The sequence below is a fragment of the Ursus arctos genome, unplaced genomic scaffold, assembly GCF_023065955.2.
Source record: "Ursus arctos isolate Adak ecotype North America unplaced genomic scaffold, UrsArc2.0 scaffold_21, whole genome shotgun sequence".
NCBI classification, from domain to species: domain Eukaryota; kingdom Metazoa; phylum Chordata; class Mammalia; order Carnivora; family Ursidae; genus Ursus; species Ursus arctos.
In genome coordinates, this window is record NW_026622886.1 from 45,555,600 (window position 1) to 45,577,176 (window position 21,577).

General features: G+C 34.7%; 1 protein-coding gene across 2 annotated transcripts in view; it reads left to right on the top strand.

Annotated features, from left to right (window-relative positions):
* TAFA2 (TAFA chemokine like family member 2) overlaps nt 1–21,577 on the top strand; it is a 355,777-nt gene that overhangs the window by 211,553 nt on the left and 122,647 nt on the right. For both annotated transcript variants that reach the window (XM_044384656.3, XM_057316454.1), the window contains exon 2: nt 2,270–2,376. In XM_044384656.3, the coding sequence (XP_044240591.1) occupies nt 2,270–2,376 (107 nt within the window). The remainder of the gene's footprint in view (nt 1–2,269; nt 2,377–21,577) is intronic.

Genomic DNA, 21,577 nt, shown 5'->3' on the forward strand with positions numbered 1-21,577 from the left:
GATGAGTTTTGCTAAACTGTTCACTCTGCTACATGATACGGAGTACAATAAGGGATCGAATGTGGGGGGGGGGCAAGATGGCTAAAAAAATGTTAGAGAAAGTAGAATCTCAGAACAAAACTAGTAGTAAAAGTGCTGAGAGTTAACAAAGGCTACATAACGGGTGATGTAAAATGGGTATTTGGTTTTCTGAGAGAGAATACAAAGCCCTCAGAGGCTTCCCAAGAACACTAGTATCATCTGTGTTACTTGGTGGAGAAAGGTGTCTGGAAAATCTGTACACTCAAATATACCTCTTGTTAGAAGAGGATCTGGTTATGTCTGTGGAAGCTAGAGTTACACAAATATATTTGTTCCCCCACCCCATGTTGTCCACTAATACCGTATTAACATGTTGTGGAATTGATGACTCACAGAATGCTCCAAGGGAAATGCTGGACTAACCAAGTAATGATTGTGGTAATGGTTAACATTTATTGAGTGCTTGTCATCTTCTGTGCATAGTGTTAAACTCTTTAAATGGACTATCTCAGTCTTCATACTGACAACACTATCAGGTGTAGATATTTATTATTAACTTCATTTTGGTGACAACAAAAATACTGTAAGTTATGAAGTAATTTGTCCAAAGTAATATATTCAGTAGGCAGGAAACTAGATTTTAAACCAAATAGTCTAATCGAAAAGGTCAAACACTTACCCCTTTGTATATTATCTTGACATGTAATAAGACTAAAGTCCATGGAAGACTTGGTTGCTGTTGGTGTGACTGAAACTCCCTTCAACCGTATCATGAATGGGACTGACCTCTCATGCCCCTCAAGGACCAAAGGAACATCCAAACGACTGGAATGTTCTCTGATCTCATAGTCATTGAGCCCTCACACATGCCAACCAATAGATCAGGCATTTCACATGCATTATCCATTAGAGTAGAAGAAACTGAAGTAGGAGATCCAGACGTCAGTGGAGCCTGGACTCATATCCAAACAGTCAGACTCAGGAGTTAGTCATGTTCTTATCATGCAACAATGCCTCCTCGACATCTGAACTGGTGCACACAGCTTCTCCAGGCCAAGGAAAGTTTGCATATATCTATGCTAAAATATGTAATTCATTTTAATGCATTTATCCGTATGAAAGACTCCTCTTCAGAATTATACAAATTACAGCCATCATTGCTACCCCTGAATCATATTTTTAGAGATGGAATTTTGGACATAACAGTGTGAGGAGAAAGGCAATTTAGAGAATTCAAGAGGAAGAGGAATCAGACTAGGTCCGAAAGTGACCTCCTGAACCCGCCCTAGAACCAAGGCAAGGATCTCTAGGTCAAACAACGGTGGAGGGCAGCGTAGGATTGGAGTCTGAGAAGGCACGAAGTGATGCACATGTATTTTATGAACCTCATAAATAGATACCGATGAATTATATTTTATATTAGTTTCACTGACCCCTTAGCAATGTAGCAGCTAATATATAAAGAATTTAGAATTAGAGTAAAAATTCAAACCCAGAATTTAATTAATTAATTTGTTTATTTATTATAGGTAGCTATTATTATATTAGAACATTGCTTTGCTTTCCTGTATTTTTCAAGTTGCGTATTCAACTTGAAAATGTTCACCTGCTATTTTTCATTCTGTTTTTCCATTTTTCTCCTACTTCTGATACAGTACAGAACAGAGGATTCCGACAATATTAAAACATCTGTGTGTCTCTACTAGTGGCATTGTAAGAAGCATTTGTTCCACGTGGCTTTTTTTTTTTTTTAAAGCACATTAGGAATAATAGATTTGAAATAAGTTTATTCTGGACAGGAATTCATTTAACACATTTTATCTAAACTGTTTACTCTGACCGTTTGACTTGGCATTGAAGAAGGAATCTTCTAGAAAAAAAGAGTAAGATAAGTCACTTATTTAAAGATTATTCAAACAACTGTGCCTTGGATTTTGTGAATAAGTTAAATCTATATTTATATGGAGAAAAATGGTAATGTTTCCCAGTTGATTGAGGCTATTGTTAAGTGAATGAAGACTGACTGAGGTAGGGCCTCTCTTATCTCTTGCATAGTATCAAGGCACTTTGTTTGGAATACTTCTGTTTTTTCCTCTTTGGAATTTATACAGTGAACAGCATTTCAAATACAATAAATGCCATTTTCAGGTGTTCGGGTGTCATGAAAGCTCTAAATGTATCACAGTTAAAATGGAAAAGCAGTGATTTCATATACTTAGGATTTTTATTTTTTTTATTTTATTTCCAGGATGAGTAAGAGATACTTACAGAAAGCAACAAAAGGAAAGCTGCTAATAATAATATTTATCGTAACCTTGTGGGGGAAAGTTGTATCCAGTGCAAACCATCATAAAGGTAAGCTCTTCTGTTTTTTTTTTTCCGCTCAGCTCTCCATGGAAAGTGACCTCTTTAACACAGACTATCATGTTCTATCTTCACTGGTCTGTTAGTTTTACTAGGTATGGGTTCCCCCGTGGTAATTCTCTGTAAGTAAAAATGCAGAGAGAGTTATCCTTAATTCGGATTTGATGGGGGAAGCATGATTGTTTCCAGGATTACCGCCATTTCTGCAAATAGTGTTCAAAGAGTATGGAACTGTGACTCTGCCTTTCCCCGTCACTTCCATTTTTAAGATATTGATGCTAAAATGTTTGGTTGACATGTAATAAACATGAGTTTCAAATTGCAGTCATCCTGGGAATGAAGGCATCTTTAATGATCTGTGTCTTAATAATATGTACCTATGTAAATTTCCCCTTCATGCTTTTTGTGGATCGTATTTCTTCATGCCAGAGTACCTCTTTGACCACCTTTTGGACTCTATCCCTAATGTGATATTCAGCAGGCTCAATTCAGAACAGAGTGAGAATATTAGTTTTATACATATGTGTTAAGCCTGACAGTACAGCCCTTTCTGTTCTCTTTCCTGAGCCGAAGACTCAGTATAATGAATAACTACCTTTTCCAAATGAATTGAAATGGGGCTATTTCTGAGCTATTCCTACCATAACCTAGTATTCATAACCTGAATAGTCAATTTAGATTTTTCTGTGAAATAGGGTTTTACAATTCAATTTTCAGTCCTCTGTAAAGTCTAGAGATGAGCAACTTTTAAATTTTATTTTTTGGGGGAAGAGGGAGTTCAGAGTGCCTTGAATTTTGTAACACTTAAATTAGTTACACATGTGCATTTAATTAGCATTACATGGAACATTAACACCAGGGAGAGGGAAGAGTGGTGTGAAGGAGTGATACCTCTGAGGCAAAATTTTTTCCCCCTGTGTTTAAAACCAAAAAGAGACATCTTTCAAAATAACAGAGTTTTAAGAAGAGGCCCTTCATATTTCATAATCCTGTTTTCACCCTGCAGTGTGTGTTTGCCTGTGTATACATATAATATTAATTATATCATAGGTCTATTTTAGAATGTTCTTCTTTTCTTTAATACAGCATACTGATCCACAAATCTTCTTTGATAATTGTTATTAGTAGAAAAATAAAAAGATGTCAAGGAGGACATTATTTCCCATGCCTCCAAATTGGCAACAGTGGACCAAATCTAAGGACAGAGTACTGTTAAATACTCACCTTTTAATAAGACTTGCAAATTACTTGGACTTAACAAGAGAAGACATAGCATCCCTCTCTGATGGGTGGTCACCCCAGTGCCCTTTCCCAGCCTATAAAAGAACTGAGAGAAGTGAGGCGCTTTATAGGAATGGTGGGTGTCACTCTGGTGAAGCAAGGGGTTCATGGTAAAGATACTTTCTCAGCTCCAAAGCCAAGTGATACGATCCATGCAAAATGCCCCTTTTGTTTAAACTATTTTACCTTTAAAATAATAAGTATAATGTATATGGAAGTCATGTCATAAAATGAATATGCGGTTCGTACTCACCACCCAATTTAGAAATGTAACATTTTAATACTCTGGAAACTGGGCATGTCTGCCCCTCTGATTTCATTCCTTTGTCTCTTTCCCCAGACAATCACTACTCTTAAATTTTGTGATTATAATTCTTTGGCATTTATTTCTAATTTCACTATGTATTTATATATCCCCAAGTGGCATATTCCTTAATTTTGACTGTTATTGAATGTTCATAATAGTATTATACTGTATTTTTCTGTAATTTGCTGCTTTGCCCGACAAGTACTCGTGGCGTTCAGTAGGGTTGATGGCATGTAGCTATGGTTTATTCATTTTTACTGTTACTCCACATTTTATTGTATGAAGTCACTACAGTTAATATATTTATATTCTTGTACGTGAACACTTGGTATTCTATGTTCCTGCCATTATGAATGATGCTTCTATAAATATTCTTGCACTTTCCCCCTGGTGCACGTGTGCAAGAGTTCGTTGAGAACACATTCCTCCAGGAGCAAAATCGCTCAGTCTCAGGGCATGCCTAGCTTCAGTCTTACCAGATAACGCCAAATGGTTTTCCAAAGTGGTAGTACCAATAAAGTAGTTTGAGGTATTTTCTTACCATATTTGTAATCCTGCTGTATGTGTAGATATCTCCCCTCTTTCTGGGTGACTGGTGCTCAGTGTGTCTGACCACTTTCCTTGATTAGTCTCACCAGAATCGGTCGATTTTCTTAGTTTTCTTAGAACCAGCTTTTGCATTTGTTGATCCTCTCACTTATGTCTCTTCTTGTATGTCATTACTTTTTGCTCTTATCTTTATGATTTCATCAATTGTGTTTATTTTTATTTATATAACAAGCACTTAAATTCAGCGTCTGCCAGGTATTTGCGGGGGGGTGAAACATCCTGGGATATGTTCTCAGTGCTCCAAAAAGCCCTAGCCTCCGGAGACTTTTTGTACCTCTAGTCATTTGTGTAGTTAATTGCTTTGATTGCAAAGGATAATAAAACTCCTCTTATCTCCTCAAGTGAGCTAAATGTTACGGCTTGGATTAGGTCCCCAGGTTAAGCTCTCAAGTGCCAGAAAGATTGCAGCACCACCTTGCTAGGTGTGAGACTCCGATTTTGGAGACAGCTGGGGTTTATTTGGCCCTTAGAAAGATGTATTTACATCTCGAAAGATTAGAGTGAGAACCTAGGATCCTTTCTAACCTATCTCAAAGCAGCAAAATACTTTTTTTCCTTTCAGGTTGGGAGGAGATGACTATCCCTCCTGTATGCAAGAGGAGAAAAACCAGCAAACAAACTCATTCTACTCTGTTACTCACCCGTAGAGTTTTCAGCTACTTAGATAGAACATATGACCTGGCTTTCATCATGAGTAAGGTGTAGGGCAAAGCAGGCCGATGTACTTATTTATTATGAGATAATCATAAGAAATGTCTGATTCAGAGCACCTTGTATAAGCATTCAAGGTAATAAAGCTGAATATTAAAAATTCAAAGGCACTATTCTAAGAGGTTTACAGATACCAGCTCATTTAATCTTCATAACGATCTCTGAAGTATGTACTATCATTAAACCTGCTTTACAGATCAGAAACTCTAGCAAAGAAAGGTTAAATAATTTGTCCTTGATTGGCTAGTTAGTAATGAGGAGGCAGGATTCAAATTTAGGCCGTCTTGCTCCGTACAACCATGATATATAGCTAGCAGTGAATTTCTTTTTATACTATTTGTGGTTTAGTTGACTTCCTGAATCTATGGATTGGTGTCTTTCATGAACTTTGAAAAAATTTCAGGCATTATTTCATCAAATATTTCTTCTACCCCTTTATCTTTACTATCTAGAGCTCTGGTTATGTGGATGTAAGCTTTCTCACAGTGTCCTCTGTGTGTTTCAACCTGTATATTTTCTACCTTCAAGTCTCTCAGTGAATTCTGAGTTTTTTTTTTACATCTTCCTACCACACTAGTTCTGTGTTCTCTTCGGTCTAATCTGCCCTTTTATCCATATATTGAATTTTAATTTCATCTATTATAATCTATTCACAATTTTTTTTTGTGAATTGGCTTTTGATACTGATATATTTTTGCTCTCGTTTGTATTTCATCTTTTTATACATTTGTGATATATATGTTTTGTATATATTATATAGGTCCTCAAATATTATATATAATTACTATTTAATATGTATTATGTATATTTTGTATATGTTGTATATGCAATATATAATATATACACAAAACATTTTATATAATATACATATTGTATATATATCATGTATAATATATAAATATTTAAAATATATAATTATATATAATATATAGCACAAAACATTTTATATAATATACATATTGTATATATGTCATATATAATATATAAATATTTAAAACATATAATTATATATCATATATTAAAATTGTTATGTTACATATTATATGTACATTTTGTATATATAATACATGTTTCATATAATATATATATTTTATATTTGATGATTCTATTTTATGAAATTTTTATGTTTTCTTCCTGGTGAGTCACACTCATGATATGTATTTTAAAGTTTTGTGATTTAAAAAAAAATTGTGAGCTAATAATTCATTGGAATCATATTTGTGAGAATTTTTAAGGCCTATGCTTAGGATGCATTCTTTCAGATGATTTGCATATTATCATATGTCTTAGGTAAGTTTCTTTAAAAGCAGAGGCAAGTCAGGAATTCTTGTTTATGTGATTTATGGAAAGAGTGCTCTCAGGGGGAGAGCGAGGGCAGCAAGATAGAGCAGGAAATAAAAACTAAGCACAAATAGAGTCTCAGCTGGAGAACAGCCCGGTCAGATCCTATGGAGGGGCTCTGAAACATGAATTGCTCCATAGAGTTGGCCTCTTCTTGAGATAAGATCAACAGCCTCTTCTACCCTTGTGTCCACTAGTCCTTGGCTGTTGGTCTATTCCCAGTGGGAGGGAATAGGCTTCCTGGGGAAGTGGCTCCTCTTTTGCAGAGGGTAAACCTTTAATGATGGGAAGAGCTATGAACTGTAATCAGCTAACATTCACAGCAAATGGAGGAAAGGTGCATAGCTGATGAAAAAAGAATCTTGGTAATGTGTCAACATCTATATTCCACTATCCATTTCTCAAAGCCCTCAGATCCACTTGCTGCTTAGATAAGTTCACTTCATTCAGGCAAAGTTTATCAAATTCGTCACAATTGGTTGCAACTTCCAAGAAAGTGTACTTGAGGAAGAATAATGCCTCCCCACCCACCCCACCCCCTGACTTGTTAATGCAGTTGGTATCAAGGTCATTATTGATACTCATGGTCTGCCCACTCCCATAGCCATTTTAGTTTTCCCTTTCCTTCAGCCAGCACTTCTGCTCATCTGGGAGGCTTGCTTGATGTTTTACCCAGACCTCATACCTGAGGGTTCTGAGCCCTGGATTATCATGTTCTTAATGCTATGACTGTACTTAAAAATTTATAGTTATAACTGCATATGGGGATGCCAAAAATTGCCCCAGTGAATCATCTGAGAGCCCAACATACTCTTCTCTGCACTGCCCCCTCCCATACACAGCAGCTACCCTCTTCCTTAGGGTTATCAGCGTCATTTACCACATAAGTATTAACTCCTTTCTTTCTTGCTGGTCTTTGGGGTTGACCAGGCAGCAGCTGTGGCTTTATGTTTAGCAGGACTCTTACTGTTTCCCCTGGTAAAGGCAAGCCTTTTCTGGGAACCAGTATCCCTAGACTCCCAGAATATCTTGGTAGTTTTCATGGGGATATTAAGATTGGGTAATTCTGATGGAAAATTTGTTTTACTCAATAATTTCCAAGTACCTGTAATAAGGCCTGAGAATATAGCAGTACATAAAAGAGGCAAAATCTTTGTCTTTATGGAGATTTTGTTCTAGAGGTAGGAAAACAGATAAAAAGAAAAATAAAATAGTTTTATTGTATAAATGCTATGAAAAAAATAAAAGACGAAAGAGGTATAAGAAGTGTTCAAGAGGGATTGTAATTTTAAATAAGGCCTTTGGGTAAGGAAAAAAGTTTCCAATGGAGCCAGCCACAGAAATATCTAGGGGAAAGATGTTCCAGGCAAAGCAGCAGTAAGTATGAATTCTTTCGAGTAGGAGCATGCCTGGAGACAGTGAGGTATAGCAAGAAGGATGATATTCATAGAGTAGAGTATGTAAGAGAGACAGTGGTAGGAGATCAGGTCATTACAAAACAAGTAAACGTAGAAGATGAAAGAATGGAATAAATAACTCTTGAAAATATCAGTGTCGTAGCATTGTGCTCTCAAGAGCAACCAAATGGAGAATTCTGTTACTCTATTTTCTGAACACGATGTAGAAACACTAGAAATCCAGAGCATTTGGATTTGAAAAATGAGATATCTGAAAATCAGAAAATGTCACCAGCTTAATAAAATATTCTGAACTTTGGGAACTACAAGTCCCTCACACACAGATAAATAAGTTTATTGCTCAGACTGCCACAGAGATTTGGTCCAGAATTCTCATGATTGTACTGAGCTGGGCATTTTGGGAGGGGGTGGTGATTAACTCAGAGCATTGTGACAGCCAGTCAGAAAGCCTAAGCTGTATTTCCCCCTTGGAAGCAATTACATTAGGTCCAGCTTCAGATCTTAGGGATCAGAGAGGAAACATTTCAGTTTAGGACTCCAAGTTCGTAATAGAAAAATATAGTCATTAATCTTAGAAGGCTAATATGTTTTCTTGCCTTTTCTTCCTGTACCCATCATGTCCAAACCAAATTTAAAGAAAATGAGTCATCATTGGATATTTGGGTTGGTAAAGGATCTGTATTTAGTGTAAAAGAAACACACACGGGTGAGTTATATACAAAAAAGAAAATAAAAATTCATTAGCTAAGATTGAGTATATAGTATCCTCATTGTCATTACTCATCTGATTTGGGACTTTTGGTTATGTGGAATTTTTTCTAAGGAAAAGAAAAATTCAGATGATTTTAGTTCAAATCCTAGATGTTAGAGCAGTCATTTAACTTTTTTTTTTTTTTGCCAAAAAAATATTTTTGTCTGTTGGTTTGATTGTTTATTCATTTATCCAACCAACTACCCAGTAAACAAAATCTATATGGAGGGTCTGTTAATCTGTATTGAGATTGCTAATCTATTTTGAGGGTTGAGTTTTAGATCAAGTTCTGGAGATATGGTACAGCATAGGGAATATAGCCCATGGTATTGTAATAGCATTACATGATGACAGATGGTAGCTACACTTGTGGGGAGCACAGCATAATGTATAAACTTATCAAATCACTGTGTTGTACACCCGAAACTAATGTAACGTGTGTTTCAACCATACTTGGATAAAAATAAAAGTGAACAAAATAGACATGCTCCATGTACTATGAAGCTTACAGTATAGTCAGGGAAAAAATCTGATAATCAAATATTTAATTAAAATATTATGAAAGTATTCTTAAACATTTTTCAGGATAAGAGTATTCTAAACTGTAAAATGGGTGGAGGGTGGTCAGGGAAGTCTTTTCTAGAGAAGAGATACTTGAGCTGAGCTTTGAATGGGGAGTGGGAATTAAATAGGCAGAGGATCGGACATCCAGGCAGGAGGAACAGCATGTGCAAGGTGCTGAGACATGAAGGAACAGAATGCTCTGGAGCTAGAAGATTGCTGTGTCTGTAGGGAAAAAATGGAGGAGGTTGGTGGTGCTCAGTGACATTGGCGAGGTGGCTGGGGTAGCTCACTGGGGCCATATTCAGAATGCTGGTTTAGTTACAGTTAAAATTGATCCAATTTAGCTGTGATATTACTAGATTCTCTTGGGCTGCTTTGCACCTGATTATGTACACCAAAGTTAAGAACCCTGATTTATAATTCAACATCCATTCATGATAAAAACTCTCAACAAAGTGGGTTTAAAGGGAATATACCTCAACATAATAAAGGCCAAATGAAAAACTCTCAACCAGCATCATACTCAATGGTGAAAACTGATAAATTTTTTCCTAAGAACAAGGCAAGGATGTCCACTCTCACCACTTTTATTCGACACAGTACTGGAAGTCCTAGTCACAGCAATCAGATAAGAAAAAGAAATAAGAGGTACCCAGATTGATAAGGTAGTGGTTAAGCTGTCTCTGTTTGCAGATGACATAATATTACATACAGAAAACCCTAAAGATGCCACCAAAAAACTATTAGAAGTAATAAATAAATTCAGTAAAGTTTCAGGATATAAAATTAATACCCAGTAATTGGTAGAGTTTTTACACACTAATAATGAAGTAGCAGGAAGAGAAATTAAGAAAACATTTCCATTTACAACTGCATCAAAAAGAATAAAATACCTTGGAATAAACTTAACAAAGAAGATAAAAGACCTATACTCTAAAAACTATAAACTTCGATAAAGTTCATGGTGCTGTAAAGATCTTGTTTGTGAAAACAATTGGATTAATGTTTCCAGAGAAAGAAAAATGGCCAGAACATAAACTGACCTTATTCTGGACTTTTAACTACACATTTAATTATTTTTATTTAATTGTCAGAGTAATACATGTTTATTTGAGAAATTTTGGTGACAGAGAAATCAAGAAGACAAATAGGGACACCCATAATTTTTCCACGTAGTAATTACTAGATGGTGTTAGGGTGTATTTTCATCTGATTTAATTTATGAACATATTAAAATGTCCTAGAGCTTGATGTTCATTCATTTACGTATTCACACATGTATTGACCTGAGCTTAGATGTGTGAGAGACTGAGCTGCCCTGAGTTGGTGATTCTCTTTTAAACCATGCAGATAGAATTGTTGTTTTCCTGGAGTTGACCCTTCTAAATCCTGATATTTCTTCTCTCTTTTAAGAGATCTCATATTTATACAATAGTGCATAAACATATATATACACATGAAAGAATAATTATAAAGCAAACAACTGGGCAACTACCAACCAGGACAAGAAATAGAATGTCAGTCCCTCACCACCTCTCATGCCTCACCCTGATTACAACCCCTCCTCCCACAAACATCCCATTCTCTTTTCCTCCTGACTTTCTACCCCTGAACAATAGAATATAATCTTATGTGGGTTTTAGTTTTGTAAAAATGAAATCCTGTTATGGGCAATTTTTTTTTTTTTTAGTGTGATTTGCTGCTTACCCTGAAGATTTTTTCTAGAGATTCATCAATGCTGTGACATAGGATTCCACTATATGAATATATTGTGATCTGTTTATTTCTTTTACTGTTGACAGACATTTGGGTCTTTCAAGTTATTGGTTGTTTTTGCCAGTGGTGCTCTGGACATTATTGTACACGTATTTTGGTTTACATGTACAGAATTTCCCCAGGATATATTTCTAAGATAGAAAATTTATGACTCATATGGTAACCACATATCTGACTTTATTTTTTCCCCCCATTTTGTGTAGTTAATAGTAAATGATGTGTATTTACTTACATATCTAAAAACTATTCAGAAACATATATCTTAATTGAGGCATAAGAAAACAATGCACTCTAAATTACTTTGGTAAATTACTTACCTCTAGTGTTAGATTTCTTTGGGATTTTTTGTTTGTTAGTACTAATATAAAATTTTTTGTGCAATAATTGTTTACATTTAATATTTAATAATTGTTCATTGGGATTATTAATAAATTTATTCATATTAATTTCTTTACAAAGTTAACACTAATGAGAATTTCTTTTTTTTTTTCAGAACATTTTTAAGTTACATTCCACAGTTTTAGAAACATTAGACTAGAAGTGAAAAACATTTACATTGGAGTCTGAATTTGAATCTTTTTTTTTTTTTAGCTTATTTTTATTTATTTTTTTCTTTTTTATTTATTTATTTATTTTTTAATGATTTTTTATTATATTATGTTAGTCACCATACAGTACATCCCCGGTTTCCGATGTAAGGTCAAAAAGAATGAAGCAGATTTGTATCATTCAACATTTACTCAGGAAAGGAGTAGATTGTGGTGAGCCTTCAGACCATAAGGAAGGTCTGACCCCTGTGGAAGAAAAGAAGGATAGAAGGAAGGTTGAGTAGGAAGAGCCTCAAACTTGAGTCCAATTTTGAAAATGTCTTATCCAGGCCAATTTGGAATCCTTGAGCAAAGGTTACTTTGGAGACAGTCCCATAAAGGGCTGTAGTATTCCTGTCATACTCAGTCATGTACCAGTTATGACTGGTAGCAGCTCAGGGAATGTGTGGCCTTGGTGGGAGCCTATAATGGATCTACAGGTGGGGCAGATGGAAGTCATAGGTCAACTACGTTCTTTGCGATGGGTTCTTTTGAGGAAGATCGAAGCACACCTCTTATGGCTGTCATACCTTCATGGACAAAATCTAAGCCACAAAGCAATCTGTAAAATCTAGTATCTAAGCTTCTAGCCCCCTTGAGTACAGAGAGGAATGAAAACAGAAAAATGTTGGAGAAGGGATACCTGGGTGGCTCAGTTGCTTAAGCATCTGCCTTCTGCTCAGGTCATGATCCCAGGATCCTGGATGGAGCCCGGCATGGGACTCCCTGCTCAGTGGGGAGCCTGCTTCTTCCTCCCTCTCCCTATCCCTCCCCCTGCTCATGCGCACGCTCTCTCTCTCTTTTAAATAAATAAATAAAATCTTTTTTAAAAAGTTGGAGAAGAAAAGGACAAATATCTCCCACAGAAATATTTATACAGGAATTTATATTACTTATACAGGAATATTTAGATTATCAAATTACTCTTTATTCCCAAGAAGTATATAAAACTTTGTGTCTCACCAGTCTGAAAATATTGGCTACTAATTTTAAAAAATCTTTGTTAAATCAAAAGGTCCTGACATAGTCTTTTATTCAAGTTTCAATTAATATTTTTGAGTACTAACGAATGAATAAATTTTTGAACTCTTCATTTTCTATTATTTGAATTATTCATCAATTCCCTTGTCAATTCAGTGTTTCTTTCTTTTGGTCTGTTTGAAAACCTTACATAACTCTTACAGCTTGATCATGTTCATTGTGTGTCTTTAGTATATACACTGATTTTCAAATTTAATGCTTTAAAATAATGTTTATATTTCTCAGAACACAAAGCATTCCTGCACTGTTGGAGAAAATTTAGAAAATATATAAAAATATAAAGAAACTTTAAAACACCTATAATCCTATACATAAATCACTATTTACTTTTGAATATTATTCATATAATAATATCAAGGATATTATATCCAGAAATTTTTCTCCTTTCTTATTATAGTGCAAGCATATCTTCATGTTTCCCATGAAAATACTTAACCATACTATAGTACTGGGTATTTAAGCTGTTTATTTTTCTCTAGTAAGAATAATCCTGTAATAAACATTTGTATGTTGAATTGTTTCTCCCCATATCTGTTCAATTAGGCTAGATTTTTAGTGATAAAATTACTAGGTCAAGTGACTTAAATTTTAAAATATTATTGTGTTTTGACAGTGATATTTTTAACTATAAAGATAATTTGTGTTCATTTTAGAATATTTGGAAAATAGAAGCACTGATAAAATAGAAACAATCTAATATATTCACAAGATGTTCATTTATTAATATTTATATATGTTAAATGTATGCATTTTGATATGTATTGTCATGTTGCAAACATCCCAATTTACATTCCCATCAGCATGGAATTTATACATTCTTGTCAACACTGAGATTTATTATTCTATTTGATCTTTGTCAACTTCATCCTGTTTTAATTTGCAATTTTTAATTACTAAAATGATATACATCTTCACTGATTTATTGACCATTAGTATTTTTATTAATTCTCTTTGCATGTATTTTGTCTATTGTTTTTATTAGATGACGCTTTTTTCTTTATGGCTTTACGAAAGCACTTTGTAAGGAGCTAATGCTTGCTGTCATGTTACCGGTGGTTTGTATCTCGCCCAGTTACTGGATTAGCATGCGTTGTGCCTGAGCCAAGCTCAGAGCCCCGGTGTGTTCTAATCCAGGTTTTCACTAACTGTACGTTATGTGCTTTTCTGTTTTGGTTGAGGGGTAGAGTATCTGGATACTTTCAAGATAGTTTCCTTTACCTTAAATTAAAAAAAAATACCTTGCCAATATATATCTGGGTTTGGTTTCTTTTAATTATGGAGTGAATCTTTTCAAGCTTAGATTTCAGTTTTCAAAGAAAACCTTACGTTTATTCCGTATTTAATCCTTACTTTTATTCTGTATTTAATAATACTTTAGTCTTTTTGTTCTGTTTTCTTTTTTCCCTCCTCTGTTTCTGGATCCTTATTATTTGGCTGTTGCCCTCTTGGACTTGTCTTATAGTCTTAGATTTTCTATTTTTTTATTTTGTTTTGTTTTTGTTTTTGTTTTTTCTTTATGGCTTTTGTTTTGGGGGGGTGGGTATCTTTACCTTTATTGTCTAAACCTGTGTAAAATTTTATATCTCCTTTTATGCTTTTGATTTCTGTGTGTTCTCCATTTTGTTTACTGAATGTTCTCTTGCCCCTCCACTTATAAGTATTTCTTCTTGCATAGTCTTGCTTCTAATATTTCTTCCTTCCTTTGTTATTTTAGTTTGTCTTTCATGCTAAAAGCTTTTCTCGGAGAGCTGATAGCTAATCCCACTGTCTGCTCTGGAAGCTCTGAGCATGTCAATGGGGCTTGTAGAGTTTGAGATTCAATTTAAGATGGTGTGTCAGAACTTTTTTTGGAGGACCAGTGATGTCAGTACATTTGAGTTTTCCCTTTTGAACTAGCCGGATTTCTTAGAGAAGAATCCTTTAATCTCTTGACGGAGAATGTAGAGAGTGGGTGAGGTGAAGAGTTATATCTCACTTCAATTCTGTAGTTCATTCAATATGGTGCCTACAACCCCTACTCTCTCTTGTGTTCCCCAGTCCAGAGACTACCCCTGTGTCTCTCCCCAAATAATAAACCTGCAAGCTTTGCCAGGTTGTCAGGTGGACAGCTGCCTGGTGACAGAGAATGATGGAGAGTAATTGGAGATTTAATTGCTTCTCAGCTTTCACCAATGCTCCTAATTATTGTCCTCAATCCCACACCCTTTCCAGAACTATCTGCTGCTTTCAGTCCCCCATTTTCTGATGATTCTGTACTGCCAGCCTAGAGATTCTCTTTCTTGAGACCGGTAAGTTAATTCTAAAATGTTCCTCTTGCTTCCTACTTAAATGCATTCTTCAGTCTACCATCTTTAATCAGAACACTAATCATGTTATAAATTTCCTTTTTTTGTTTTCTTATACTTTTTCTTGTTAAGCTCTTTTATTTCCACATATGTCTTTCCAATTCCACACTTTTGCTCCACATTCTGTTGTTGTAGCTCATTTTTCATCCTTTCTTTGATCAAGTGCGTTTTTCTTATATGGGAGTACGAAGCAGGAGTTTTATATAATTTTTAAAATTTCTTGTATATTTTTATATGATGCTGTGATATTGCTTTTAGAGTTACTATAATATCTTCCTTTCATTAAAAGTACCATTCTACCAGCCTTGTTTTTTCTTCCTATTTTCTCATCCCTTCCTATTATTTGTCCCAAACTGGAGAGTGGGTCTTGAATTTTCCCTCCTCATGTGTATTCTCTTGGAATTTTATTCTCAGAATGTAGAATTCTGAAGGTATGGCTAGTTCTTTTAGTTTCTGCCTGGTTTCTTAGTATTTGTGGAAGCTGCTGTGAGAGGCACCAGATACATGCATCTAACTGGGGACTTGGTATTGGTAGAGCTTCCTTGCTAGATTCATGCGACATTCCCACCTTCTTTTGAAGGCTGCTACTGGTGAAGTCAAGGGAGGGTACCGTTATCCTTCTTGTTTTCTGTTTGGCCTCTCAGGACATCTGTTTATCGCTGAGAGTTCAGAAGGCATTCTCAACAGCATGCTCTCCCCTCCACAGCTTACTGTTGCTCTCTTCCCCGTTGTTCAAGACAGTCTTTGGCACAATCTTTGACACCGTTCTTGCCATCTTCACTCACATCCATTCAATTGTAAAATCCTATTAGTTTTCATTCCCAGCTGCCTTTCAAATCTGAGTGTTCTCCATCTCCGTGGTCTTTACCTTCTTTGAACTATTGTGCTCACTTCTTTTCCAATATTTCCTGACTCTGATCTGTTATCCACACAGCTACTGAAGTGCGCTATTAAAAGTAAATATTTGGTAATTTTACTTCTTTACTTAGAGCCCTTAAGATAAAGTTCAAAATTCCTAATATGATTGACAAAGCCCAGTATGATCTGTCCTTGTCTTCTTCTTTAGGTACATTCCCTCTTTGTATGATCCGGACACATTCCCTTTTTCGGTGTCTTGAAGGCACTGGGCTCCTTTACATGACCTTTGCCTCTGCGAGTTTTTTGCATTTTATTGCTTTATTTGTCTAGCCAACTGCAAGCCATTATTCATGTTTGTTATCTCTCCCAGAAAGCTTTTCATATCCTTGTAGCTTAGTTTCTCTGTCACAGGGCCACATAGTACCTTGCACCCTTTATATCTCTTATCACAATTACAATTATTTGTACAATTATTATTATTTTTTAAAGATTTTATTTATTTATGTGACAGAGAGACAGCCAGCGAGAGAGGGAACACAAGCAGAGAAAGTGGGAGAGGAAGAAGCAGGCTCCCGCTCGAGGAGCCTGATGTGGGACTCGAACCCAGAACGCCGGGATCACGCCCTGAGCCGAAGGCAGACGCTTAACGACTGCGCCACCCAGGCACCCCTATTTGTACAATTATTAATGCTTACTTTTCCACTTAGCTATAAGCTCTACGAGTGTAGATTCAAGTGTATTTCTTAGCTCAGCATTGTCTATTTTAACAGTATCTAGATAACTCAAATTATAATATGGTCTCTTCTTTTAAATATGCTCTTAATTTAGATTTCATATTTTAAAACATCAAACAAATTTACAAAATTATAGAGGAGTTTAAGAAATTAATAGCAATGGCAGATATCCTTGGTGTTTGTTTTTTTTTTTTAATTTTAATGGTGGTAGGTGTAGTGTTCCAGCATTCAATATAATGTTGACTTTTTTTAAAATTTAAATTCAATTAGCCAAGATATAGTACATCGTTAGTTTTTGATGTAGTATTCAGTGATTCATTAGTTGCGTATAACACCCACTGCTCATCACTACACATGCCATCCTTAATGCCCATCACCAAGTTACCCCATCCCCCCACCTACCTCCCTTTCTGCAACCCTCAGATTGTTTCCCATAGTCAAGAGTCTCATGGTTTTTCTCTCTCTCTGATTTCTTCCCAGTTTTCCCTCCCTTTCCCTACAATCCTCTGTGCTATTCTTATATTCCATATATGAGTGAAACCATATGATAATTGTCTTTCTCTGATTGACTGATTTCACTTAGCATAATACCCTCCAGTTCCATCCATGTTGATGTAAATGGTAGCTATTCATCCTTTCTGATGGCTGAGTAATATTCCATTGTATATATGAACCACATCTTTATCCATTCATCTGTTGAAGGACATCTTGGCTCTTTCCACAGTTTGGCTATTGTGGACATTGCTGCTATGAACACTGGCGTGCAGGCGCCCCTTCTTTTCACTACATCTGTATCTTTGGGGTAAATACCCAGTAGTGCAATTGCTGGATTGTAGGGTAGCTCTATTTTTAACTTTGTGAGGAACCTCCATACTGTTTTCCAGAGTGGTTATCCTGGTTTGCATTCCCACCAACAGGTTAAGAGGTCTCCCCTTTCTCCACAACCTCACCAACATTTGTTGTTTCCTGTCTTGTTAATTTTAGCCATAATGTTGATTTTTTAAAAAAATAGTTTAAAAATTACATTGAAGAAATCTTTTTCTCTATACTTTCTCTTATTATTTTAAGGTATTGGAGCTTTTTTCAGTCTGTATTTCAGAATGTATTTGGCTAAAAAAAAAGAATGTGTTTGGAGGTATAGAATTAGAGAAATTCTGAATATTTAAAGTTAAAAAGTGGGTAATACTTATTATTTCTGGTATCACTTCAAATACATTATTTACTGGAGCTATGAAAGGAGCATTCTTTCACTATCTCATGCATTCAAGAATTTTTTGGTAATAAACCTAAAGCAGAACTGGTCTATTATGAGGAGAATGAATCTTACTATTTCGAGAAATACAATATATTTTTTCTGGTATTGGTGGGTTCGATAGTCACTGAATGAATTTATATATCATTATTCCATAGTTACGTGCTTAAAAAAGATGAAAATCATAAAGCATTTATTCTCTTTTGTGAACAGTTTGTTAGTTGAAAAATATGTAGTTATTTTCAGGCCTACACTGGACATTGTATAGCTATCAAAAAGCATTCCATAACTTACTTGGGGAATTTATTTAATGTATTCCTATGACTGACCCTCATCATGTAGTACTAATCAAAGGAAGTCAAAGACATCTTGAATTAATTTAACTTAGAATTTGCTAATCATTGTTCAGAGTAGCATTTCTCAACCATTTTCTCATTTTTGCCCTGTAAGGAGCTTTTTAGATTTTTTATCCTAGTTGATCCCCACTCTTTTGAGATTTTAATATCACAGATAAACTGTATATCTGTTTATGTACTTTATATATAGCCATGATTTATAGTTAGATTTATTCTTATGAATCAGTTTTCACCCCTGTTGAAAATGAATGACCCAAAGTTAGTCAATTTTTCTTACTCTGATACTTGTTTCATAGTACTATTCATTTCCTGTCATTAATCATCATTTTTAAAAGTTCCCAACAACATATTGACATAACAGAACTTAAGGACTTGCAGGAGCTGATATAACCTAGTAGATCAATAATCTACATTTTAATGAGTTCATATGACAACATGATTGAGGGAAAAAGTTGTTTCATATATCATGTGATTTATTTTATTCATATTTTTTTCATAAGTGTGGTAAGAAAAAATTTTGGCCTACTAAGTGCTAAAATATTTGTTTAATCACACCAGTCTCCTGGCCTTCGTCCTGTGAACACTTTTCTTCTCAAGTTACCAACCATACTGTTCTATAATTTTTGTAATAATAAAAGTTATCAGGCCACTAGAAAGTATTCTTAAATTATCTTCTCTAGTTTCTACTTTTTCATATTGTGAGTTCCATGTCTGTATCAATAATGTCGTCGATGTCCATATAATAGGAGGTCATTTACTTAATAATTTAAGTCTAGTCATGATATTTGGATGTTAATAAAATAAAATGATCAGGACACATGACTAGATATTAAATTACCAAACAAGATGACCACTTAGCTCATCACTCATGATGAACATCTCTACTTTTCTAAATAAATTCTTTATAAGTTCACGATGACCATGGGAGACTGAATGTTTGGGTAACAGATTGAACGACTAATTTGAAATCGTGCTTAATGTACTTACCTGATAAGAGTGGTGAAAAGAGGGAAAAAAAAATTGAATCAGGAGAATTTAGGGTTTGAGCTGAATGCCCTTGGATGAAACATATTATCTTTGAAATTTTAGTTTCTTTATCCAGAAAATAGGAATAATAGGTGCATATTTTCCTATACCGGATTGGTAGAGTTATAGATAAAAAATGATAATGTGTATGAAATTTCTTTTAAAGTGCCATAAAATGTAAGTTATTATAGTTTTTACTGTATATAAAATTTAAATTTTACTGATAATACTTTTATAAATATTGATTGTTTTAAAAGATACTTCTTGGGAAATAAAATTAAAGTGTGAGTCATATAGGGAACATTTTCTTTCCCTTTTGAAAAACAATACATACAATGATCAGTCCCTTAATTCTTTGCCCATACATTAAGTTAATATGTTTTTGCAAATATATATCTGTGGGAGTATTTTGAGGAAACTCTTACCTGTCAGTAGAGTGTTACATGTTGTTTTGTAATATATTTTCAAGTTATAACTAGTCACTGGAAGATTAATGTGGAGAAAAACAATTAATTGAAAAATTTTTCCTGATTTAAAACCAACTGCATTAAAAAAGAAATGAAAATCATCTATAGATAAAAGCAGCAGCTTCACTAATAGAGGATTCAGGGAGAAAATATATGAATAAGTTATTCGGTTATTTATGTAGTATTTTTAGCTTATGTGTTATTTTCTAACTTTGCAAATGTCTTATCCCAAAATAGATGTTACTTCCGTAAAATCACCCTGTTGTATTTGTTTCCTGACGAAGATATGCTACTTTAACATCGATACAAAACACTGTAGGAAATATTCTTTCAGACTGCCCGTGCTGGCTAGACATTTAGATCAAACACAGGTGAAAGCATTTTGCTTCTTTGTCATTCATATATTCCAAAAATTTGTTAAATGAACTTTGTAAATGAGGTCATTTAAGTAAACAGTGAAGAAATTTCACTCTTTCTAGGTCAATCCTGTTGACTGTAACTATATCCCAACATAGTTCTCTTACATATTTTATACATAATGGGTTTTTTTCTAAGTAATTTATACATATAAAATATTGAAGACAATTAAGTTTCAGAAATAATATCAAATTCTGATTATTTCTTTTCTTCCAAACATTTTGTTTCTCAGCAAATTATTTATCATTCATTCATTCAACAAATATGTGTTGAGGATTTATTATATGCCAGATACTACTTAGGCACCAGGAGATCATCACAGTGAATTAGCTCATTGTGCTCTCAAGTAACTCATAACTAAAAGAAAAACACATTGGTGTAGTGAAAGTATGAACACCATGAGTATTTAATAAAATCTTACCTATTCACAGACAGTTAAGGACAAACCACATGCACATGGTAATAACAACAGCAGAAGAAATAATAGAGACAGGTTCATATTAATGTTGGAAAAAAGCACGATTACTGGAAAGTGCATAAATCTGTCAGCCTGAGAGTGTCCGTGTAAGTAGGAGATGGCTGATGTGTTCATGGATGAGTAAAAGACTTGTATGGGAGGCAAAGTGTAGGTGGTGAGACCTCAGCTAAGGGAAGGATGAGAAATCTGTGTGGGAAGTAAGAAGGAAGGGATGGCTTCAAGCTTTGATCACAAAACAACTTGTTTGATGAAACACCCTTGGGGGATGAACTGGAGTCTTCAGTTTTTCCAGAGTAACAGCTTGGAATTTGAAATTGTAGAACTTTGACCACTTTAACTAAACATTTGTTGGAATCTCTTTGTATTTTTTATGGAGGACATTAAATATCTCTGTCAAAATGTGACTGCCATTCTCAGAGCTGTCTCTGGTCAGGTGGTTGTTTTAGGTTGCGATTAGAGTTCTCATTTAACCACAAATCAAGTTTTTGTCTTAATTGAAATAAAATTCAGATTATATGAACAAAGACTGTAGCTCTAGCAAAGCCAACCTTTATATCATAGAAACATTTAAAAACCGTTATCCTTTATGGTTTTCTTACTTGAGTTTGTTTTAGGGTTATGATTTTCTTTTATCAGAGTCCAGAATTCTCAAATAAGTCATTAACTTCTGTGAAATTGTCTTATGTCACCTCAGTAGAAGTATTACAAGCATTCCCACTCACCTTTCAGAAGTATTTTTGAACTTGGATCCCATCATTTAGAATATGCTGTTGGAAGTGAATATGTATATTTGATCCAAAGAAAAATTGAGCCCCAAATCTTAATACCTTGAAGAAAGTATGCTGAGAAATATGAGATGTCAAGCCACCGTAA